The sequence below is a fragment of the Oryx dammah genome, unplaced genomic scaffold (assembly GCF_014754425.2).
Source record: "Oryx dammah isolate SB20612 unplaced genomic scaffold, SCBI_Odam_1.1 HiC_scaffold_26, whole genome shotgun sequence".
Taxonomy (NCBI): domain Eukaryota; kingdom Metazoa; phylum Chordata; class Mammalia; order Artiodactyla; family Bovidae; genus Oryx; species Oryx dammah.
The window spans coordinates 65,739,052-65,763,097 of NW_024070210.1; the positions used below are offsets into that span (position 1 = coordinate 65,739,052).

Here is a 24,046-nt window from a genome sequence, read left to right on the forward strand (position 1 = left end):
TGATAACCTTTAGAGCTCCTCTAATCCTGGATTAGAAAAGTAAGCATAGTTTTGTAAAGCACAGAATGTCTCTTAACTGTTTTCTCCTTAACCAACTCACTGATCCACAGACACTCCCCTCCCCTCTGTAATCGTTCCAGCTGACAGCACACAGCATTCTTGCAGCCAATGGGTGACTCTGGAGTGTCTACTCCACCTGCTGAATTGGATTCTTACCAAGAGTCAGGTGTGTCAACTATCTTAGAATTGTGCTATCTATACTTTTCATAACACTGTATAACTTAATAGGAAATGAAATATGTGAAAAGAGAGTTATTTTTTAAATGAAAATTAGTTTAACAGCTTTTGAAAGACTCAAAATCAAGTCACTGAAGAGAGGAAAAAAAAACCAAAACCAAACTGTTGTGAAAGTGTGGCAGGACAAGTGTAAAAGATGAAGGAAGAAATGTAAACACCTGGAAAATTCTGTTCTCAGAATGCTTTCCGAGTACCTTTAAGTCCTCTTTCCACTAAAAAGAAACTGCAATCAGAAACCTTAGACCATACATTATAGATAGGTTCTGTTCAAAAGATGTCCCACGACTCCCATCAACAGAACTTTATTAAAACAAAACAATATGTACTTAAGACTGATTTGCGTTGTTGTATGGCAGAAACCAATAAAACATTGTAAACCAATTATCCTCCAATTAAAAACTAAATAAATAAAAGGAAAGAAATAATTCTAAAAAAACAAACCAAAACAACTCTTGGTCCTACATTCAAAGGTTGGCCAATGAATCTGTTTTTAAATATTTTAAGGTAAATTAAAATGTTAAGCCATGTATCCTTTTCTGATTCCATGCTAAAGCCAACTTTTTCAATTATTGATCAACTCCTGGTCTGACAACAATGAATAAGAAAATAATCTCCTATACTAATGCCAGCATCAGGCAAACTTGTACTAAATATACACTAAACCCCATAAAACATTAAGACACAAGGCTTTGTTTCAAACAGTACCTAGTCTTGAAAGAAGAAAGAGAAATTCACTAATAAACACAGTGTATACAATAAACTTGAGAACAATTCATCAGAATTCTGTTTCCTTCTATATTCAATTTTGTTTGTATTCAAGTCTTTTGCTGTTCACTAAGGTATATGATTTTGTAGTGAAGAAGAGCAGTGTTTTATTATTTGGGTTCAAAAATCTTTCTTGTCTTATACAACAATATTTATTTCAGTACTTCTCAAACTCTACCTGAAATAGAGGAGGAGTGAACTCATACTCCTATGGCAAGGCAGATCTGGGGATATGGGCCAAGGGCTACAAATTAAAGCTTTAAGTTTCATGTACCATCTTTCAAATGTATTTAAATTTAGCATTATATCCTATAGTTTATCCATATTTGTTTCAATGTTATAAAGCCTTTTAATTTTTCTTTAAGTCATCTAGTAAAAAATTTGGTGGGCACCCCAGTAACAGAAGCTTGGTTAAAATCAATTCAATATAATTTCAACTTCAACCTGTGTTAAATGAAAAGAGAAATCAATTTCAATTTCTTGGAGAAGTATTATAAGGGATTAGGCAATATCCAACACAAACCAATAAAGGACAGAGGGAAATCTAAGTACCCAAAGAAAGGAGGCGAGAGGCATGGGGAGAAAAATGAAATCTTTCACTAACCTGGCTGTTCACCCCTCTTAAGTAACATCCCAGCATCTGTCAAATTTTAAGGTGGGCTGGATCTTTTTTACTGCTGTTACTCTAGCACTTGAAACCTCTTAATATCCCATTCTACAGAAAAGGAAACTGCAGCCCAAAGATCTGAAGTAACCTGCCCAAAGTCACAGGGCCAAAAAGTGGCAGTGCTAGGATTCAAATCCAGCCAGTTTAGCTCCAGGGTCTGAGCTCTTAACCACTGTGTTCAAATAAATGATTGTTTAGTAAATGAACGAATAAATAAATGATTTGTAAGAAATGAAAAGCAAATATTTTAAGCCAGAAGACTATCTCCTTACAGTGCAGTTTGTTGCTTCGGCTGTTGAGTGGTTCTGGTCCATTCACATCTTTGCTCTTTTCATTATCCTCAATGGGTCGGAAATGAGCCAAGGTTCTCATGAATCCTCGGAAGTTCACCTGGTCCTCTCTGAACAAGAAAGATAACAAAAAGAACATGTCAATCAAGGTGATTATTTCTTATTAATTTAATATATTAACAGTTATAGCTAGAGTGGCCTGAAGGTCCATTTAATGAAGTCTCTTTCCATAAGCATGGTACTTTCATAAAATATTCATAAAATATTTTCAGCTAAGTCTTGCTACAATCCTTTGAGGTAGGTATTATTATTCTTACTTTATAAATGATTTACCAGAGTTAGAAAGGTAACAGGACTTACCAGAGTCAGTTACCTATTAAATTTACTTAAATTTCTTTTCCCAAAGAGGACTATAAGTAGCAGCTGGGCTGTGGTATCAGACAAGCCAACACTTGAACTCACTGCTTCAGGCTCTGAAGTGAACAGCAAGTTAGCCATTTCATCTGAATGTCTCCCTATCCACCTTGCATATCTCCCCTGCAGTCATATATACCTAGTGATATTTTAAAGTTAAGGCATATTATGCAACAACTGCTTCTGACATAAAGTTTATTTAGTCACAGAATCAATAAATACATTTTTAAATTTTGATAAAAAGTAGAAAAATACCACTTCTAGTTCTACCAATTAGTTAGAATCATTGTTAATATATCTTCCAGTAATTTTTCTATGCTTTTTGGAGAATTGTGAACATACTGCATATGTAATTTTGTAGCTTGCTTTTTAAAAACTTTTAGGCATGTCTCTAACCAATATAAACACTTCAAAACATTTTAACCATCTGTATAATTGTGTGGCTGTATTATGATTTTATTATTCCCTCATAGTTGGATAGATATTTTCCTCATAATGCTTTGAAAGACCTCTTTATGTATAAAGCTTCTTCAGTACTGAAGATTAGAGAAAATCTTTTTATTGTGCCACAGTTAATCAGTAACCTTATAAGAAATAATTAGAAAACCTGAATGAATAAAGATGCTTTTTAATATTGAAAAAGAATGTCCCATGTGAATAGTTATTTATCTAAGGCAGTCATGGAGAGAACAGGTTGTCTGGTTCCTGCGGCTACCTAAAAATAAACCCTAGTCTTTGTTTGTCCCCATTGAATAGATGTGGTATATCAGGTCTCAAGCGGGAGCAGACATACAGATCAGAGACCTTCTAAAGGTAGAGTTCAAATGCTAGGTCACGAACCCTCTGTACTCAAAAGAATGACCTTTTATTACCTCTAAAAAATGTGAGTAAGAGTTGAGGAATCATGGAATGTGTAATAAGACCAGAGTCATATGCCAGAACAAATAGGTAAACATATATCACTGACATAGTGTCTCTGAGTAAAAGGAAACTAAATACCAATATCCTACTTTCAAACCTCATTCTATAAAAAAAGAAACTGAGAGACTTCCCTGCTGATCCAGTGCTTAAGAAACCACCTGCCAATGCAGGGGACACAGGTTCAGTCCCAGGAGGATGCCACGTGCCGCATGGCAACTTGGCTCACACTTTAGAGCCCATGCTCTGAAATTACTGAGCCCACATGCTGCAACTACTGAGGTTCTTAAGCCCTAGAGCCCATGCTCCACAACAAAAGAAATCACCACAATGAGAAGCCCATGCGCCACAACTAAAGACTAGCCCCCATTTGCCACAACTAGAGAAAGACCAAGTACAACAACAAAAACTCAGTGCAGTGAAAAATAAAGAAATAAATAAAATCAACAAAACCAAATTGAACCTGCATTATGACCTAGAAGTCAAATATCTATTTGTGACAGAGCAAGAAGCAGACGGGGGCTTGCCTAGCAGTGTAGCTCAGTGTTATCCTCAGCCTCCTCATACATATCTCGAGTACATCAGCACTCATTGTGTCTTTAACAAGAGATCAATTAATAAGATGACAGGCACCACTACAGTCACAACGAAGGTGGTCTGGCCTTTCTAAAACAGCTTTCCACAGCTGCTTTTTCAAATGATCAATGTGACTAGGGAACACTGAAAAAAAAAAAAAAAAAGGTTGGCAAATGACTCTGCAGGGTTTACTTTGCACTGCAAAAGGTTTAGAAACAAAACACAGCAGCAAAAGTCATCCCTGGACACAGTTCAATTCTCTGCAAGGGCTAAAGAAAAGAAGTTTAAAAAAGACAAGAATTTAGCACTAAAACCATAACTGAAACAAACAGGGCATTTCAGGGAGACAAAAAATCAGAAAATGAGGAAGAATAGATGATCACTCATGGTCAGCGTGAACCTCAGTCTCATTGAGTGCTGTCTTCACAGGAACTGGCTGCTACTCTTTCTGTCACTCAAGCTCACTGAGGGACCAACTTCTCAACTTGCAAATTCCTTTGTTTTCAATTCAGAGTTCTACAATTCCATCTCCACTTATTTTACCTGAGTGTTTTCACTGACACTTTATCTCATTAAGAACTGGCAACCATGTAACATTTTAAAAGTCCTCTGGGTCATATAAACAAGTCACAAGGAACCAGGAAGAGACTGTTAAAGAGATTGTTACTTAAAACAAGATTATATGATAAGCTTTATTCAGCAAAAGGTACCTAATCGATTCAGTAAATATTGACTCAGTACTTTGAAGGCAGTATATTCGTTTTAGTGAAGCATATCAAATGCCTAGTTCTGTTTGAGAAAGTGTGTGTGTGGTAGGGGAACTTATTCTTAGCCAGTGTCAGAAAAGAAAAGTAATGTTCTGGATTAAAGGAGGCTAAGAATATATGACAACAACTGAGCCAGACTGGATCCTATAGTGGAGGAAGGAGATTGTTGGATAAACTGAGAAAACTGGAATATCAATAATATGTTAGAATGAAGTAGACTATAGGGGAAGTGGATGAAGGTGGTCAAAAGGTATCAAATTCTAAGATAAATATATTCTGGGGGTGAAATATATACCCTGGTGATTACAGATAACAACACTGAATTGTATCTTTGAAAGCTGCTGAGAGATCTTAAAAGTTCTTATCACAAGAAAAAAGTAACTATATGTGATGATGAATGTGTTTATTAATATTATTATGATTATTTTTCAATATATACATATATAAAATCACTAAGTTGTACACCTTAAACTTATACAATGTTACATGTCAGTCACATTTCAATAAAGCTGGAAGAAACATATTTTATATTAATATTCTTATAGCACTTGATAGGTATGGTTAAGTATAAATTATACAATAGATGCCAGACTTATGAAAAAGAATATATACTACAATAATTTTAAAATACTGATTTACACATTTTAGATATATCAGGGTTAAATAAAATATATATTGCCAAAGTTAATTCAGCTTGTTTATCCAAAATTAATTTAACTTGTTTATTTTTACTTTTTAAAATGTGACTACTAGAAAATTTGTAGTAACTATGTATGTGGCTTGAATGATGTTTTTATTAGCTAGGACTGAGACAGAGAGCACTCACAAATGAGGCAAAATATTAACAATACAACAACAGATGCATCTGGGTAAGAGACATGCAAGTGTTCATCATACTATTTGCAAATTTTGCAACTTTTCTATAAATTTGAAATTATCTCATAGTTTTTAAAATGTTTAGTTTTACATCAAAGATAAACAGAGATTAAAGACAGAACTGTGAAAATGAGCTAACATACCTATTTGAAGTTTAAAACAGGGAGAAGGTACAGATATTATAGACATGATTGGGTTAGGAATGTCCAGTAGGAGGAAGATCATGGTCTGAGATGACCCAACTAATATCAATACTCCAGATTAGCCTCCAAAAGGAAGTCCAACACCTGCAAGGACTCACCCCTCTGGAAAGAAGGCGTTGATGATCCGGTCCCCCAGTGGGTTGATGGCAAGTTCTGGAATCCGCTGAAAGTCTTCCCGGCTGCCAAGAGAATCACCTTGGGTTAGAGACCATTGGCCCTTGCATGAACTCCTTCGGTCATGCAAGAGTACAACCGAGCAAGAATATTACCTCCTGGAATTTACTTCTGTGGCAAATTATACCAAATAACTGCAAAGAATAGCACTTTAATAGCTGCCAAGTGTTTCTTGCACCAGCTCAGGAGTGGAAGAAGCCAGATTTGACTGTCACATTCCAATGAATCCAGCACACAGGTTATGTCAGTAAATCAACCAACAAGCAAATACTAAGCTGTCCTTGTAAATGATTCTTTGAACATGACCATTTTGCACTTAGTTATTAAGTTTGTAGAAGGAATAGCAACTGCAAAGTAGCAAACACCAAAGAGCTTGAACATGGGAGGAAAAATTCAGAGTGGCCTCCATACCCTTGGTAAGAAGATATACAGCACTTAAGAAATGCAAGGAATTCTTAGATGATATTTACATCTCAGGAGAGAACAAAATGCGATAACTGATTCCATGCTTCCTTGCGCTGATTGGACTTTTCTCCAGTGCCTTCTACAGTCTACAGCTAGAGAAGTATTTAACCCTTGAACACGGCAAGAGCAGTCATCCTCTCACAACTTAAAGTCTGTTGAAGTGAATATTGTTAATTTCCATTCACCCTATACACATCATGTGCTACTCTGTTAATATACTTTATCTCATTTTTTCATGTCAACACTTTATCTGTACCCTTTCAGAGCTGAGGAAGTTGTGAGTCAGTGACATAAAGTAACCTGTCCAGCTTACAAAGGTAAAAAGTGGAAGAACTGTAATTTAAAACTAAGTCTGTGACTAAATAACAACTGTAAGTCAAAACATATGCTCTTTTTCCTAAAAAACCTACACTTCTTTCCCATATTAAATAAACTTTTTGAAAGAAAGGGGCTCTCCCCAAAAATGTTTAGTAACTATTTTCTTAAAAAAAAAAAAAAAACAATTCCTGGGTTGATATCCTGTGCCAGAAATATAAAGCTATCTACAACAGAGACAATATATCTATAAAATATCAATGTCATGAAGGACAGAGAAAGGCAGAGGCTGGTTTGAGATCAAAGAGAACTGACTAAAGAGACATACAACAGAACTCAATGCATGATCCTAGACTAGGAAAAAAAAAAAAAAACTGTGTGAAGGACATTACTGAGTCAATAGATAAATGTGGAATATGGGCCATATAGAATACAGAATTTTATATAATGCATAGAAAATGCTAAACTTCTTGATTTTGCTATGAGAATCTCCTAATTATAGGGAATACACACTAAAGCATGTGGCAAAGTGTTAACAAGTGGTAAATCTGGGTACTGGGTATATGAAGTACTTTGCATTATTTTTTTAACTTTTCTGTAGGTTTGCAATTATTTCCAGATAAGAAGGGGGTAAAAAGGATATAAACTCAAAAAGATGATTCCTGCTTTCAAGACATTTACTAACAGAAGAGATAAAACATTCCTCTACCTTCTCTGTATAAGATGCTAACAAAATGTTCATATTTTACCCAGGTGCCTTCAACTCTCTCTCTCTGATCCTCTTGTGGTTTAACATTTACAGGATGCTTAATTAAGTAATTAAACAACACTACATCTGGTGGCGACAAAGGAAGAAATGACCTAGGGGACTAAGCGCAAAGCTCTGGTATAATAACTCTGGATTCTAATCTTCCATCATTTAGAGTAATAATTTTTATATCAATAAATGAACTAGAAGAAGACATTCATAAGATAACTGGGTTGCTTAAAATTATTGAAGAAAATTATGGAGGTTGTGATTATATAATTCAACAAACATGTACTAAGCTCTTATTACATAATATGTTCTGTAATACAAAGTCCACATTGTCAACACAATGTAAGCTCCTCTTGTTTGACAGTGGTTAAGAAACAATAACTACTTCCTTTTAAAAGAAGATTAAGGCTAATGTGAATTGCAAGGCCACATACCTCAGTTTAATGTCTAACAAGCTTAAGTAATTTTAGCTGCAAAAAGACATAGGTTAAAATACCAGGTCTAGTGTCAAGTGGTGAGTTCACAATCTAGCCTAACTCTCTCAGTCTCCATGAGGAATCCAGTCATGGATTTCCAACATCAGTAAGGTTCTAAACCCTGTCTTTTGACATTTTTTAACTCTACTCTTAGAATTTAGATTGTATATACAATGAGGTCTCTAAGATCAAGGGGAATACAGTTGAAAATATCAATACAAAAATGAAAGAGTATTAAGAAACAGTTTATAAACTATTAAACAATATACAGTTTCTTATTGTTGACTGATCTTGATAAAATGACCTTGGTTTTCTGTTTTATAGTAGAATTTTTCATATAAAGTGCCAAAGTTCTAAACCCAGTCTTTGCTACTTATTTGGGTATTCTAGGGCCAGTCACTTATTTGCAAAGCTGCATCTGACTTTTGGTTGAGAAAGTGATCACACACACGTTTACTTCCTCTCATTCTCTAAACCCTTCTGAAATGTCAGTAAAAATTTACACATTGGAATACAGCCATGACATAAACAACCAGAGTTGGAGGAGTATGTTAGTAGACAAGGAACTCTGACCAATTCTGGAAGTTAGAAAACAGACACAAAAGAAGTGATAAGTCAGAGTAGAAGAGTTGATGATAGCCATTCTGCCCTGAAGCCTCAGCAAGGCACCACACTCAGAATTGCCAGGCGAGAGAAGTCTTAACAGCATTCAGGGAAATTAATTACCAGAACTTTTAAAGAATGGGCCAGCTGCCCACTGCTGCCAGCACCCATCCCAGGAACATAAAACTATTTGTCCCCAGGATAAAAATGGGGAGCTGCTATGGAAAGAAACTGGAAGAGCCACCTGGGCAGGGTTTTGGCCAAGTATGGGAGGCTGGCTCCCTGGAACACAGTCCTTTCATTGGGGGAAGAGAACTGCAAATCTGTCCCCTTGCTCCCTAACCACGTGCCCTAAAGTAAGGTCTACCAACTTACTGGTCCTGCTCAGAGTATAGAAGGCTTGTCATCAGTCCTTCCATCCAGGGAAAGCCCTGTGAGAAACCAACCACAAATAAACCTATGCCCATTTTCTACATTACCCCATCCAGGCTTTTTCATAAATAGGAATGGACAATTAAGGCTCACCAGAATTTTGGAAAAATTAGTAACATAAAAAAGTAAGATCAAGATGAAAAGCGTGCATGTATGCTCAGTTGTGTTTGACTCTTTGCAACTCCCTGGACTGTAGCCTGCCAGGCTCCTCTGTCTATGAGATTTCCTAGGCAAGAATACTGGAGTGGGGTGCCATTTCCTCCTCCAGGGGATCCTCCCCATCCCAGGATTGAACATGTGTTTCCTGCATTGGCAGGCAGATTCTTTACCACTGAGTACCTGGGAAGCCCCAAGATGAATAGATGTAATGATAATTCAGGGAACAAAAGAGAGTTTGAAATATTCTAATAAGTAACCCAATAGACATTTGATAAGTTTTGGTATCTATAAAACAAATATAAGCTACTATGATAGAGCAGAGGTCAGAGAACAAGAAAGTTTCTTGGCAATTAAAAATGTGATTATAGACAAGTTCATCAGAAGGTCTATAAAATAAATTTGAGGATATCTTCCAGAAAGCACAGGAAAAAAATCAGTCAGAAAATATGGGAAAACTGAGTCATGATGGTCCAATAGCCAACCAATAGAAAAGGCATAAAAATCAGTAAGAAAGAAGAGAGGGAGGAAATAAACAAATAACAGAAGAAAACTTTCCAGCCAAAGGACATATTTTTAGATTGAGAAAGTTCACCTGATACCGAGGAATGAATAATGAAAAATAACCCACAAAAAGATACAATTTTGTGAAATTTCAGAACATCAGGAAGATATATTTGAAGCTTTCAAGACAGTAAAAAAAAAAAGATTACCTACTATAATAAAAAAATGAGAATTGGATTGGCATCATGGTTCTTATATGTGAAACTCCATTATGGAATGACTGAGAGCACTCTGTACAAAGCAAGAGCTTATCCAGGATACTGAAATCATCAATCCTCTGGATAAAGTCAAACAAGAAAATGAATCTCAAAGGCACTCAGTTTTTAAGCAGATAAATGGCTACCACTTAGGACACAATCTCTTAAAAATTATAGGTAATCTTTTTAAAAGTGATATATAACAACACAGCCAACTAGTAGTTTCAGTAATAACTTCCTTGCAGGGTTTAATTGGTCTGTACTGCTCCCTAGAGTCAATTTAACCTGCATGACTTAATACCCAGGAATATTTTTCATCATGGTATTATATCAGAGAAAGTATCTGACAAAGATCCAATGTTAAACTTGCTCAATGCACAGGATATTTTTAAAGTAAACTTTTAATGAGGTATAACATACATACAGGGAAGAGTACAAATCACAAGCATTCAGTATGATGACGTTTCACCAGTTCAGATTATAACCAGCACCCAAATCAAGGAATCAGTCACTATCAGGACCCAGATATTGTCCTTCCTTCCTTCCTTCATGCTCCCTTTGTGTCTATCTGATCCCCAACCCAAAGGATAGTCATTATCCTGACATCTAACCCCATAGATTAGATCAGTACCAAGGATATTTAAACAAAAGATATCTTCTTTGTATTCAGATAATGGCCAGGCTCTCACCTTGACCCGTCCTACAAAGGACCATTTCAGGGCATCTTACAGATCCAGTTGCCTTTTCAAAGGTCACTTTCATTTTTTCAAGGATATTTAAACAAAAGAAGCCTTTTTTGTATTCAGATAATGACCAGGCTCTCACCTTGACCTGACCTAAAAAGGACCATTTCAGGGCACCTTGTAAGACCAGTTGCCTTTTCAAAGACCAATTACAATGGCAGAGATAGAAATATTTCACTCAAAATAATGGCACCTGAAGAAAGTAAGATTTGTGAAGTTATAGTATATGAAATATCAATCTGAAGATCACCAATCATTTTAACTTAATACCTATGGGTAGGCCATGGACGTAGTGTTTTATAAAAGATACTTTGGGGTTGAACCTTTGAAAGCACTTTGCTGAAGCTCCATTTCTAACCAAAGCCTTCCATAGTTTCTGCTTCATGTTCCCACAGACTGACACTTTTAAAAAAGGAGTACAGAATGTCTTGGACGGTACACTATAGTCTCTCACTCTGGAGAATTTGGCTTCAAGCCCCAGACATAGAAGCATCTTGGGAGAAGAAAGTGAAGAAAATATGGAAGAAAAAAATTTCTCCAATAACTTTCTTAGGAAAGTGGGGTCTGTTACAGGTAACAAAAGACTGGAGGTAACTTGTATTCAGCTGAGTACCCTGATGGGTTATTGAAAGGTCAAGACAGGACTTGAGCTGAGTCTGGCACTAAAGGCAGTAAAGGGGACAGCTAAATCACTCTATTACCATAAAAGAATCTGGAAGAAAAAAAAAAAGAATTTTGAGTTTACCAGGTATTCTCTAAGGCTGGAGGGAGAGAAAGGGGAAGACAATCTAACAAGAGCCAGAGGCTGAGATGGCCATTGTCAGGAGGCACAGCCAGTGTGAAATTCCTGACAATGGTGGGTACAACAAAATGATTTACATACTTAGTTGCCCCCTGAACATGGTTCCATCTATGTGCGGATTTGTTCAATAGCCAGTATCATAGTGTTACAGGTCCGTCATTGGATGCCTCTGCGGATGTGGAACTGCGTACACTCAGGGCGGACTATAAGTTATTCTCAGATGTGACTGTACAGAGGACCACCGTCTCTGACTCCGCCTCGTTCAAGGGTTGACTGAAACATGCCAGTTGTTTACTGTGTAGAACAACAGGGTAATGTTCTCTTGCACTCAAGGTGGCTTGGGGTTTTCCCCACATTTTCATCCACATCCATGACAGAGATCAAAGCACAGAATTTAGACCAAGTACTTTGTAAAGCTGAATACAAAAAAGTCAGCTAGATCTAGGTAACCACAAAATAAAAAATTACCCCATCACTTCCTACCACCTTTTTCTCTACCAAGAATTTGTAGAAACCAGAAGAGAAACAGTGTCTAGTGCAATACAGGTATTTAATAGATACGCATCAAATGAGTGAGTTAGTTCACTGGTTTTTCATAGAGTGTGAAATTACGTTTTAGGGGCTGAGCAAATATTGCCTACATTTTAAGGAGCAGGTAACACTAGCTGACACATGAAAAGTTTCACCTTTTCTGAGGAAAAACAGCTCCTTTTACAAAAGATGTTCCATTTTTTCTCCAGCAAACCATGAAATAATTAAAATATACACATTTACAAATCACCTACTTTCTAGAAAAAAGGACACAAAACTAATGTGAATTCTATATCTTCACTTAATAGTTAAATCTAAATTTATGAGAAAGATATAATCCCAAACTCAAGCAAATTGTTCAAGTATTTGGCCTTAAGGAAATATAGATATTCTAGTCTGATTTATTTTTCAAGTATAAATATATACAGTCTCTTCAGCAAATGTTGCTGGAACAGCTAGATATCCACAGGTCAAAAACTAAGGTTTGACTCATATTTCTTTCTATCTATTGCCACACACACAACACTGCTTTGCTTGGGGGTTTTTTTGCCACACTGCACAGCATGTGTGATTTAGTTCTCCCACCAGGGACTGAACCTGCATCCCCTGCAGTGGAAGCAAGGAGTCTTAACCACTAGACTGCCAGGGAAGCCTGCTTTTTTTTTTTTTCCATTTTGTGTAAATATACCAAAAAATTGTGTGTGTATATACAAATAAGAAACTCAAAAATGAGAGAATTCCTTGGTGGTCCAGTGGTTAAGACTTGGCCCTTTCACTGCTAGGGCCCAGGTCCAAATCCTGGTAGGGGAACTCAGATTTCACAGTCCACATGGTGTGATGAAGAATGAATCAAAGACCTAAATATAAGAGCTAAAATCATAAAAGTCTTAGAAGAAAACATAGGGGTAATCTTCATGACCGTGGACTTGGCAATGGTTTCACAGAATCAACTCAAAAAGCATGCACATCAAAAGAAAAGTTAGGTAAGCTGGACTTCAAAACTTAAAGCTATGTGTTTCAAAAAACAATAGAAAGAGAGTGAAAAAGACAATTCAGAGAATAAGAGAAAATATTTGCAAATCGTGTCTGGTATCTCAGATATAAAAGAACTCTTAACAACAAAAAAGACAAACTCCAGTTGGAAAACAGGCAAAGGACTTGAATATGCATTTCCCCAAAGAAGACATACAAATGGTCAAGCAGCACAAAGATGCTCAACATCATTAGCCACTAGGGAAGTGCAGTCAAAACCAAAATGATCTACCATTCACATCTACTAAAATTAAAAGACAGACGATAAGTGCTAATGAGCAAAAAGCCTACAAACAGTAAATGCTGGACAGGGTGTGGAGAAAAGGGAACCCTCTTGCATTGCTGTGGCAATGTAAATTGATACAGCCACTATGAAAGATGGTATGGAGATTCCTTAAAAAGCTAGGAATAAAACCACCATACGACCCAGCAATCCCACTCCTAGGCATAGACCCCGAGGAAACCAAAACTGAAAAACCACATGTACCCCAATGTTCATTGCACCACTATTTACAATAGCTAGAACATGTAAGCAACTTAGATATCCATCAACAGATGAATGGATAAAAAAGCTGTGGTACATATATACAATGGAATATTACTCAGCAATAAAAAGGAACACATTTGAGTCAGTTCTAATGAGGTGGGCAAACCTAGAGCCTATTATACAGAGTGAAGTAAGTCAGGAAGAGAAATATAAATATCTTATACTAACACATATATATGGAATCTAGAAAGGTGGTACTGAGGGATTTATTTTCAGGGCAGTAATGGAGAAAGAGACATAGAGAATAGACTTATAGACACGGGGAGAGGGGAGGAGAGGGTGAGATGCACGGAGAGAGTAACATGGAAACTTACATTACCATATGTAAAATAAATAGACAATAGGAACTTGCTGTATGACTAAGGGGACTCAAACATAAGCTCTGTGACAATCTAGAAGAGTGGGGTAGGGAGGGAGGTGGGAAGGAGGTTGGGGAGAGAGGGGACATGGGTCTACCTATGGCTGATTCTTGCTGATGTATGACAGAAAACCACAAAATTCTATAAAGCAAATATCCTTCAATTTAAAAAATAAATTTAAAAAAAAGTGCTGATGAGGAGAAATTTGAACTTGCATTTCATTGCTGGTGGGAATGTAAAATAGTACAGAGCTGTGGAAAATAGTTTGGTGGGTCTTCAATAAATTAAGCATAAAATTATCATAGGACCCATAATTCTACTCTTCGGTATATGCTCAAGTACGTATGCTTAAGTTTATATGCTTAAAACATAAGTCCACACAAAAATGTTCATAATAGGCAAAAGATGTTAACAGCTCAAATCCCCACCAAATGATGAATGAACAAACAAAATATAGTCTATGTATACAGTGGAATATTGTTGCTGTGGTTTAGTTGCTAAGTCCTGTCCAACTCTTTTGCAATCTCATGAACTGTAACCCACCTGGCTCCTCTGTCCATGGGATTTCCCAGGCAAGAATAGCAGAGTGGGGTTGTCATTTCCTTCTCTAGGGGATCTTCTCCACCCAGGGATCAAATCCAAATTTCCTGCACTGGCAGGTGGATTCTTTACTATTGAGTCACCAGAGAAGCCCCAAATGGAATATTACTCAGCCATAAAAAGGAAAGAAGTACTGATACACACTATGGAAGAACTCTGAAAACACCATGTAAAATCAAGAGTGAGTGAACAAAAGGCCACATACTGTATGATTCTACTTATATGAAATGTCCATAGTAAGAGGAATAGGAAGTGACTACTCAATGGGTATGAGGTTTCCATCTGAGCTGATGAAAATGTTCTAGAACTAGACTGCGGTAATACATGAACGTATTAAACTGTGTTGTGAATGTATTTAATGCCACTAAAAAGGACACTTTTTAATGGTAAATTTTATGTTATGTGTCTTTTGCCTCAAAAGTAAAATTAAATTAAAAATACAAAGTACCAAGTATGGTCTTTGCGTATGATAGGTACTCCATAGTCATTGACTTTAATGACTGGACAGCATGATCTTGGTCAACTCCAGCTTCCAGCAAAACCGGGCATGGCTCTAAACAAACATGGTCCTATAGATTTCTAAGCTCTTCTGCCTGAGGATTATACACAAAGGCTTAGCAACTATATTCTTTCCTCTTTTATGCTAAGCCCACACCTGTGCTAGAAGCCTACATTATTTCTTGCCATCCACCAGAAAGGCAAACAGCTTTGTTCTATCAGTCAATCAAAGCTGAGAAACAATAGTAACAAGAGTTAGGCGCTACCTAAGAATTAGGTTGGGAGGTGGTGCTCAGGAGATATTTCATTTGACTATGACAAGACATTTACAAATATAAAATGAAAGAGCTTTACAGTAAATCTGAAGTCATATACATACTGTAGACCTGTTTCTCAACGTTGGCAATACTGACATTTAGGAAGGATTGTCCTGTGCATTGTAGGATGTTCAGCAACATTCCCGGCCTTAACCTGCTAGACATCAGTAGCATTCCCCAGTTGTGACAATCCAAAATGTCTCCAGATATTTGGCCACTTGAGAAAATAGCCTTTAGTTGAGAAACACTGCTCTAGATAAATATACTGACCACCTTATCTGACATTAATACATATAAACTGATGTACCCTAGGGGTTGGGTTGAGTTGAGAAATTAGAGAAAAGAGGACAAAACAACTTAGACCACCTTTGATTGCTATGGATCAGCCTCCTGAAAGCTAACATGTTTGGGGAAGGGCTGTGGGAAAATTCAAGCAGAGAGAGCTGAAATTCCCGAAGGTACATTTCCAGGACCAGAGTAATGGCCAATCAAACTAAGGGGAGCGGGTGTAAAGCAGCAAGCACCTAGCGATAAATGCAAATCCACTGTTCTGTTTAACTCCCTTGTGGATCGATAACACTTCAAGATGCGTGAAGAAATGGTCCCTGCTCTCTGCCTGCCACATGTCAGCACTCTGGATAAAAGCAGCTGTTCAGCCACTAGCAGGAAATAAAGAAAGGAAATGCCTACCTGAGAGTCCCATTCTCTCCTTTGTCCAGGCTGGTGAACCGGCTGTAGAGGCGGGTGATCTGACTGTGGGAAACTGAAGAACACAGAATTAGTTGCAGTTGGAGAAGTTGTCCTCTGCTCAAATTGAACCTGAATGTGAGTGACCCTTTGGAAACCAGCTGCCCTCCTGGTCCCAGCTCACCATTAAGTGCTTCAAAGTCAGTAAAGTGGTGCGATGTCTCAACTAACTCACCTCTAGTGTGTCAAAGCAGAAAGAATGAAAGGAGTTAGAAAACAAATCAAGAGTAAACAAAATTGACTCTCAAGAGTGAAGGCTAGGCTTAATTAAGACTCTGTGTTAAATGTCAGTTGGTTAAGATTTAACAAAACAAAGCTAAATTTAGTTTAAAAAGAAAGTGTGAAACTTTCACCTTTCAGTGCCCTGACTTAGAAGCTATGAAAATTCCAGCTTTGATCAAAAATACATCCCTATTAATCAGTTTGGTGTTTCAAACTGGCACAGCTGGGTAGGTAACATGGGCTGAATTAAGGACTGGGGCATGTAAAACAGACAGTATTTTTAGAATCTAGTTTACTTTTCCTCAAGCATCAGTGACTTTTATCTTTTCCCTCAGGGCTGATCTTTGGGTAAAAGACCACTACAGCCTTGGGTCAGCCTCTTTCTCTGCAACTGCATGAGCTTCACTGAATTCCCAGTAAAGGAATGGGCTCTAAGAAAGAAAATTAGGCAATCTGTAAAATGGTTGTGCTATCTTCAGATGACATATACAAGGAAGTTACTTTGTTCCTCATTTTGCACTAACTCAGGTACAAGCTGACAATTAAAATGAGGCACTAACCACAGGTAGACAATGAAACTTTGAAAATGCAAAAAGGAATTTCTGGGAAATAGTTTAATCTCGTGGTAGACTGGAGATAGGAGGGAAAAAATTAGTTATCAAAGGAGAAAAGACAACAGCCAAAAAGGGTGTGACCAGTGTGGACACTGTCCTAGGCTGTACCTTCAGGGGTAAAGGGGTGGCTGAGGGAGTTCTGATAGTTGTCCTCCTTCCCCAGCTCATGCAACAGAAATCCACTCGCAGTTTTGGGAACAATGGGACAAAATTAACGCGGGCACGCGCAGGAGAAACAGGAAGTGAGTGGCCCAAAGCTAGACATACCGGGCCAAGCAGTCAATTCTTCAGCCTCAGGTTTCAAGCCAGCCTGGGCTCTGTTCTGTACTAGCTCTCAAGCAGAGCAGGGAGCAGAGGAGGCAGAACCACCCTTGCCAGGGCAGAGCCAGCAAGAGCCCAGACACTGAGGAAGCCGGTGGGCACCTTTCTGCCTGCAAGGCAGGTGTGCGCAGCTCAGTGAACACTCCTCTGAGAGTCAGGCTGACCGATTCTGATTCCAATCATGGCAACACGGCTCACCAGTGAGGGCTGAATGAATGGGGTTGTGCAGTGAACTAACTAAGTCCAGGAGAGAAAAGTGCTTGGGCAACGTCTGGCACCTGGTAAGCATGCCAGGTTAGCTATTATCATTATCCTAATACTGTGAGCCTGCAGGTACAATTTCCCTGCTGTACTAATTAATCTCCACCTTTCTCTTGATTCTGCCAGCCACAACCGTCTTCTTCAGGAACCTGAACAGGCTTTGGCCTCAGGCCTCAAATGTTGCTCTAGAACTAAAGTTTTTTTTAGTTTTCACAAAATAAGTTGGTTCAAGAATGACTACCTTTCTCAAAAGATTTTTTGAAAAGACAAAATTTGTTTACAATATCAATGCCACTGTTTTCATGTCTTTGTATATTACCTAATATGTCACTGGTGCACTTTACATAGTTATAATAGCTTATTTTTCATTTATTAATTCATTATTTTTCTATATTGCTTTGGAGTGCTTTTTAATAACTTCATAATATTTAGCCCACGGGGTCAGTTTTTAATACTTAGAGTATTATACTTCAGGTTACTTTTAACAATGAACACATTCAAATTGTATTTCTTTTTATACTAGGTTTCTTTTTTAGTTTGAGAAAACAATCTATCCACATGGTAAAAATAGTACAAAAAGTGTACATAATGAAAAGTCTCCCCAACATCCGAATTCCTCAGTCTTCCTAGCCAGAGTCAAACTTTCTTAGGTGTGATAATAGTATTGTGGTTATGTTATTGTGGTTATGCAGGAAACAAATCCCTGTCCTCAGGAATACATGCTTAAGGGGTGAAAAGTTTGGCTATCTGCAACTTTAAAATGGTTCATCAAAAAGAATATATATATATATATATATATACACACACACACACAAATAGACAAATATAGCAAAATGTTAACAACTGTTGAATTAAAATGTTGAATTATATGGATGTTCATTATACCCTTTTAACTTTTCTGTATGTTTGAAATTTTTCATCATAAAAAGGTGGGGGGTAGGGTGGGGGAGGTACAGAGCTTTGCAAATCACTTAATCCAAAACCAGGTGAAGATGTTAGTAATATGTGCAATGCTCTTTCAGTAGGAGCTGGGAGACAGCAGGGTCTTCTGCGGTGACAGAGCCCTCAGGCACTATGGCAAGGCAGCTGAGGGCCATGAACGTGTCCAGTATTATGAGGCAGGAACAGCCTTCAGTTGAACTTCCACTTACATTCTAGCTCAGGAAATTATTCTCAAGCAGTTGCCTTTGCCAGGCTTGTGCTCTTTGTTCCAATTACAGAGAAATCCACACTAGTGCCATCATCACTACACCCTTTCAAACAAACAGAACTTCACTGGCCTGTAGAACTTACTTCCCAAACCTGTTCAGCACCTTTGCCATATCACATGACACATACCAGAAAACAGAGACTAAAAATAAATCAATTGGAATTTATCACTACCCAGCTGGTGTGAATTGTTCCTCAAGGATTATGTGGCTATTTTTTGTTGTAAAGGTTTTAAGTAATTCACATCCAGGTTATTGCCATATAGTTAAGTGAACTAAGGGTGGAGATTTCATAAACTCTCAAGACACTGTGACCTTTCCCCTAGTGACAGCTTTTACTCAAATGACTTTAATTTATGGAAATGCTGAAGTGTAAAAGAAGGTAACAGAACTAAGACAATATTGCAAATGTTTTATGCCAACTTGTGTTTTTGGACAGTATTTTTTTTTAAACTCTTGGATATGTCGAGATTTCTACTCCTTCCAAAGTTTTATTTCTTCAAATTGGAAAAACCTGATTCCTAGTCCAATGTCCCCTGAAAACAGGAAAAGTGCAAAATACTGTCACCTCTCCAATTACATACTAGACATGGTTTTTATAACTAGCATATGGTAATAGTGTTTTCGCAATAAGATGATTGTTACCTATAGTTCAAAATGAAAATAGCTAGCATCTGGTGCTTATTACATATCCAGACACTATTCTAAGTAGTTTACATAATTTTTCTCATTTAATCCTCACCAAGAATTCAAAAAGTTGTACTATTTTTATTCTCATTTACAGATGATGAAACTAAAGGTGTACAAGGAATTCTTACTTAGAAGTACTTTTCTAAACACTTAAGAGATTACATTTCAAATACCGGATAAACTAGTCTTATATGAATTCTAACCAATTTAGACTTACAAATTCAAAGCTTTCATACTGCATATAAAGTCAATTTTACTTATTTATGGTACATTTTCTTCTGGCAAAGGGAGTAGTGAAATGTCTTGTTCTTAACTTGAAGTGCTTCGGAATGACAGTTCCCCAAACTCTTTATAGAACAAGAAGCAGAGGAAAACAGGGCTAATTTCATCACTCTACCCCACCCTCAGGTGTTTGCTGTTTTTATTCTTCTAAACCTTTTGCATCATGCTAAGACTATTGCTTTAAAAATCAATTCTACTGATGGGCACTAACTGGATAAACTGACAGCTCAACTCCCAAAGCAGAAGAATGACAGCATAGCAGGTCAGGGGACATGCCTGGAAGCCACTCAAAATGCTCTAGCTTAATTTATCCAAATCTAATCAATTGATGCATATATCATGGCCCAATTCCTATCCTCTTCAAGGCCAGTTCACAATGACTGTTCCCTGAGTTCTGGAAGGGGTGCTACACAATTTCAGGTATCTTATGTTTGATGCTAATCCTAACTCTTGTGGGCTTATCTCCATGACCTGGTTGTGGGCATCTTTTGTCACTACCTATTCTGAATACCCAGTATCATACTGAGTATGCTGCTGCTGCTGCTAAGTTGCTTCAGTCATGTCTGACTCTGTGCGACCCCATAGATGGCACCCCACCAGGCTCCTCTGTCCCTGGGATTCTCCAGGCAAGAATACAGGAGTGGGTTGCCATTTCCTTCTCCAATGCATGTATGCATGCTAAATTGCTTCAGTCGTGTCCAACTCTATGCGACCCTATGGACAGCAGCCCTCCAAGCTCCTCTGTCCACAAGATTCTCAAGGCAAGAATACTGGAGTGGGTTGCCATTTCCTTCTCCCCGTACTGAGTATAGACACTGCAAAAATTCAATAAGTACTTGTTTCATTACGCTTTCTGGCTCAGTATGTACATTTGTCCTGGTGTGGCTGAGACTCTCCCTCAGGCTTGATTCTCTTTTCGGCAACTAGGAAAATAGCTCTACAGGAGTACTTCATTCTCAGTCACACAGTGAAAAAACCTAGAGTCCTAAGGCAACCAAGGCCACTTTCATTTGGTCAAATGTAATAAAACCAGAATGGGATTACTGCTCCTTTCCTCTTGAGGGAAAAACAGCTTTTTCCCACCAGCACTCTGGTTTATACTCCCTCATTATGTGACTCTTTATTTTAAGAAAGAATGCTTTAATTCTGGTGTCACCTTAGACCTAAAGTAGTTCTTATGTTTACAAGTGTGGCCAGAGGTCATAGCCACAAGATGTAATAAAATGCTTGCTGAATCCAAACCGTCTATGTTTCTACTCTTGGAATCAGAGTAATAAAATGACCACAAGGTCAAGTGGCTAAACAAGTACTGCACATTATAAACATCTACCTACTTTCTTGTCTTCATTCAAAATCATAAAAAGGACTCATTGGTAGGTGGTGAGCTCCTTAAAATCTTTATAGAGAGGCTTAATGACTAAGTTAGGAGATGCTGAAAACAGTAAACCAACACGACAAGGGATGAGGCTAAATAACATCCCTTCCAACTTGAAGATTCTAGAAAGCTGGGCTATCAGAAAACATGGGACATTTATTTATTCAATTGATCTCTGGCCACCCTTGCCTGGGTGATTCTGAGGTTCCCCCAGCACTCAATATTATCTGCAAATGAATCACTGAGTTACTTTGTGGCCATCTCATTATCAAAAACAGAAATTATGAAGACTCAGAGCCCAGATGCTTACATAACTCACGTAAAATACAAGAGTCATAATGGATTACTGAGAAATATTGTATCCATTATCAAGGGCTACACAAATGTACCATGGTGTTTTACAGGCCTTCTGAATTCACAAAACCCTGTTGCCCCTTTCAGATTCAGAGGAAGAGATTAGACTATAAAAATCAGTTCCTCTACAAATTCACTGAGATTTTTGGAGCACATCCAATTTCCATGGCGACTGCATGAAATACACCAGCATAGTAAAAATCAATATATCTGAAATTAGCACAGCCAGCATCCTCAGTGTAAATAAAAAACTGGTAGTCACAACAATTGCACTTTTTCTCCACAAGCTCAGAATGAAAGAAATCTCATACTCTCAGACCCCTGGTTCTTTACGGTGTTCCATCACCAGGTCACGTCTTCCAAAACCTTACTACACGATCTCACTTTCTGGATTTATTTTTCCAGTTGCGGCAAGAATTTGTCTGATTTCCCAGTTGTCAGGGGTTTTAAGCCCTTGTCTAGAAACGTCACAGGAAAGACAATGTTTTCTACAGGACCTATCCAGAGTTCCTGAATTTAAGTTTGGTGCGAGGAAAGACAAAGGAAAAGAGTTCGAAGACTTTCAAGAGCAGGGGAAGGAGAAAAGAGAGGGGTCAGTGATTTACGGGTGATCGCGACTCCTGTCTTTGATGAGAAGGGGAGCCGCACAAGAGCCAGAGTCCCACAGCGGGTAGCCTTAGCTGTAAGAACAGGTCCTCCATCATCCCCGAAGCTCCAGCCCTGGAGGATGCCTGGGAACCCCCAACCTCTCGGCACCCCAGCTCCAGATCTCAGCGACAGTCGCCCTCGGTCGTGAGGCCAGCCGGAGGCGCCCGGCCGCGTTCCCACCCGCTACCCGAACTCACAGCCAGTTTCCTTCTTGATCTCCTCGAGCTCTTCGTCCCGCAGTAACGTGGAGGCCCGGGACCCCATCACCAAGCCGGGAGCTCCGCTGGGAGCAGGGGCGCCTGAAGCGACAGAGGCGGTAAGAGGGAGGGACGAAAGGGAAGAAGGGCCGGGGTCAAAGAAGGGAGAGGACAGTGTTTCTACTGCGGACTGGGAAAGGAACCCAGGGGTGGTGCGCGGCGATGGGCAGGCCGGAGGCCCAGCCAATTGGGAGTGAGGCTGCGCTCAGCGCTGGAGCCGACGTCGACGTTTCTAGCTCCAGCCCCGAATGAATTAGCCCAGCGCCCGGCCGGGTCTAACTAAAAGCGGACCACGCCCCCGGAACCATGATGCCACCGGTCTTAAAGGGGCAATGCCACGCTGGCCCTAGCGCCCGCAACTAAAAGGGCAACGCTATTGACCCACTGTTTTACAACACACTGACCTGTGGCAGTTGGTGTAGCCAACCTGTTTCTCACAGAACTCTAACATTAGAAATCCCACCCTACAGTTAGTATGGATTGCGGAGAGAAACAAAAACAGAGAGGCAAAACGTGGCTTGGTTGAACGCTAGGGTGTGTCTCCTGGGAACTGCATGCTGGGAGTTGCATTGCACCTCTTTTTTTCCTGGAGGCTCTCTCTCCTCCAAGCCGCAGGGGGAGCTCGCGAGCCGGTCTCGGGACCGCGCGCCGATTGGCTCCTCGGGAAACAGTCGGCAGGCGTCGGCTCCAGAGTGTCAGCGCCCGAGCTGCGTACTTTTCTCCAGTTGATTTCGGGATTGCCCTCTGGTAACTGCTCCTGAGGGTTTGGAACTTCCCGAGATTTCATCCTTAAAAGCAGTCCTTCTCTTTTCAGTTCAAGACTGAAGCTCGAGGAATTTACCCTTTGGCTGAAATAGGCACAAATTTCCGTTGGAGAAAAAAAAAACCTAACGGCGGAGGACAGACTTTTTAACGTATGGCCGCCGTTAAACGGCGTTAAACTTAAAGTTTCTTCTTTTGCCCGAAAAATGAGGGAATTTGCATTTTGTTCTTATGGCATATTTTTTTTTGTTTTCTTGAAAACGTTTAAAGCCACCTGTCAAATTAGTACACCTTCTCAGGAGAATCAGTTCATTTGCTGTGGCTTCAATGCCTTTACACCCCTTCGCCACCCCTGTTATTTTGTACAAAACTGGTTTCACTTACAGAAGAACCAAATTCTGACAGATCTCACTTAGTACCTAAGCCCAGAAGACTATCTTAGCGGGCTGGTAGTCAATTTAGGTTACGGAGGTTCCAGTTTTACTGAGTTGTTTTCATGATTGTCTGCCTTCATCAGCAAAGGGTGACATGTTGGATATGCCCGTCTCGGCCACAGGAGCTTCTTTTTATCTTGAGAGTATAAGTACGGTAGAAAAATCTGTGTTGTCAGCAACTTGAGTGTCCGTTTTCTGAGTGTGCCGTGAAGCCCATCTCTGGATCCTGACCTTGCTCCTTACTAATCTTGAATCTTACCTTTTGCAGTCGTCCGCAGTAGAGCTATCTTTGCTTTGTGTTAATGTTTTTCTGATTTACTTTAACATTTCTTAAATTTCCTCTTTTCCCAAGCATTTCACAAGCTTATTTCTTATGGATCTTTTAAAAATGTAAGTTAATTTTTGTCTCTAGTAAGGGCTGTTTTTTCCATTTTTATATTCTCTTTTATTTCTGTAAAAATTCCCCTTTTGCTTGTTGGATTGACTGGAACAAGGAAGAATGATTTTTCCAGGCACTCTGGTGACTTGTT

At 38.8% G+C, this 24,046-nt stretch overlaps 1 protein-coding gene across 1 annotated transcript in view; it reads right to left on the reverse strand.

Annotated features, from left to right (window-relative positions):
- Nucleotides 1-22,578, reverse strand: part of CHP1 (calcineurin like EF-hand protein 1) — a 35,844-nt gene extending 13,266 nt beyond the window's left edge. The window contains exons 1-4 of the mRNA XM_040226889.1: nt 22,261-22,578; nt 16,032-16,104; nt 5,872-5,952; nt 2,002-2,129 (exon numbers count right to left, since the gene is read on the reverse strand). Coding sequence (XP_040082823.1) covers nt 2,002-2,129; nt 5,872-5,952; nt 16,032-16,104; nt 22,261-22,327 — 349 coding nt within the window. The 5' untranslated portion in view covers nt 22,328-22,578. The remainder of the gene's footprint in view (nt 1-2,001; nt 2,130-5,871; nt 5,953-16,031; nt 16,105-22,260) is intronic.
- Between the last annotated feature and the right edge of the window lie 1,468 nt (nt 22,579-24,046).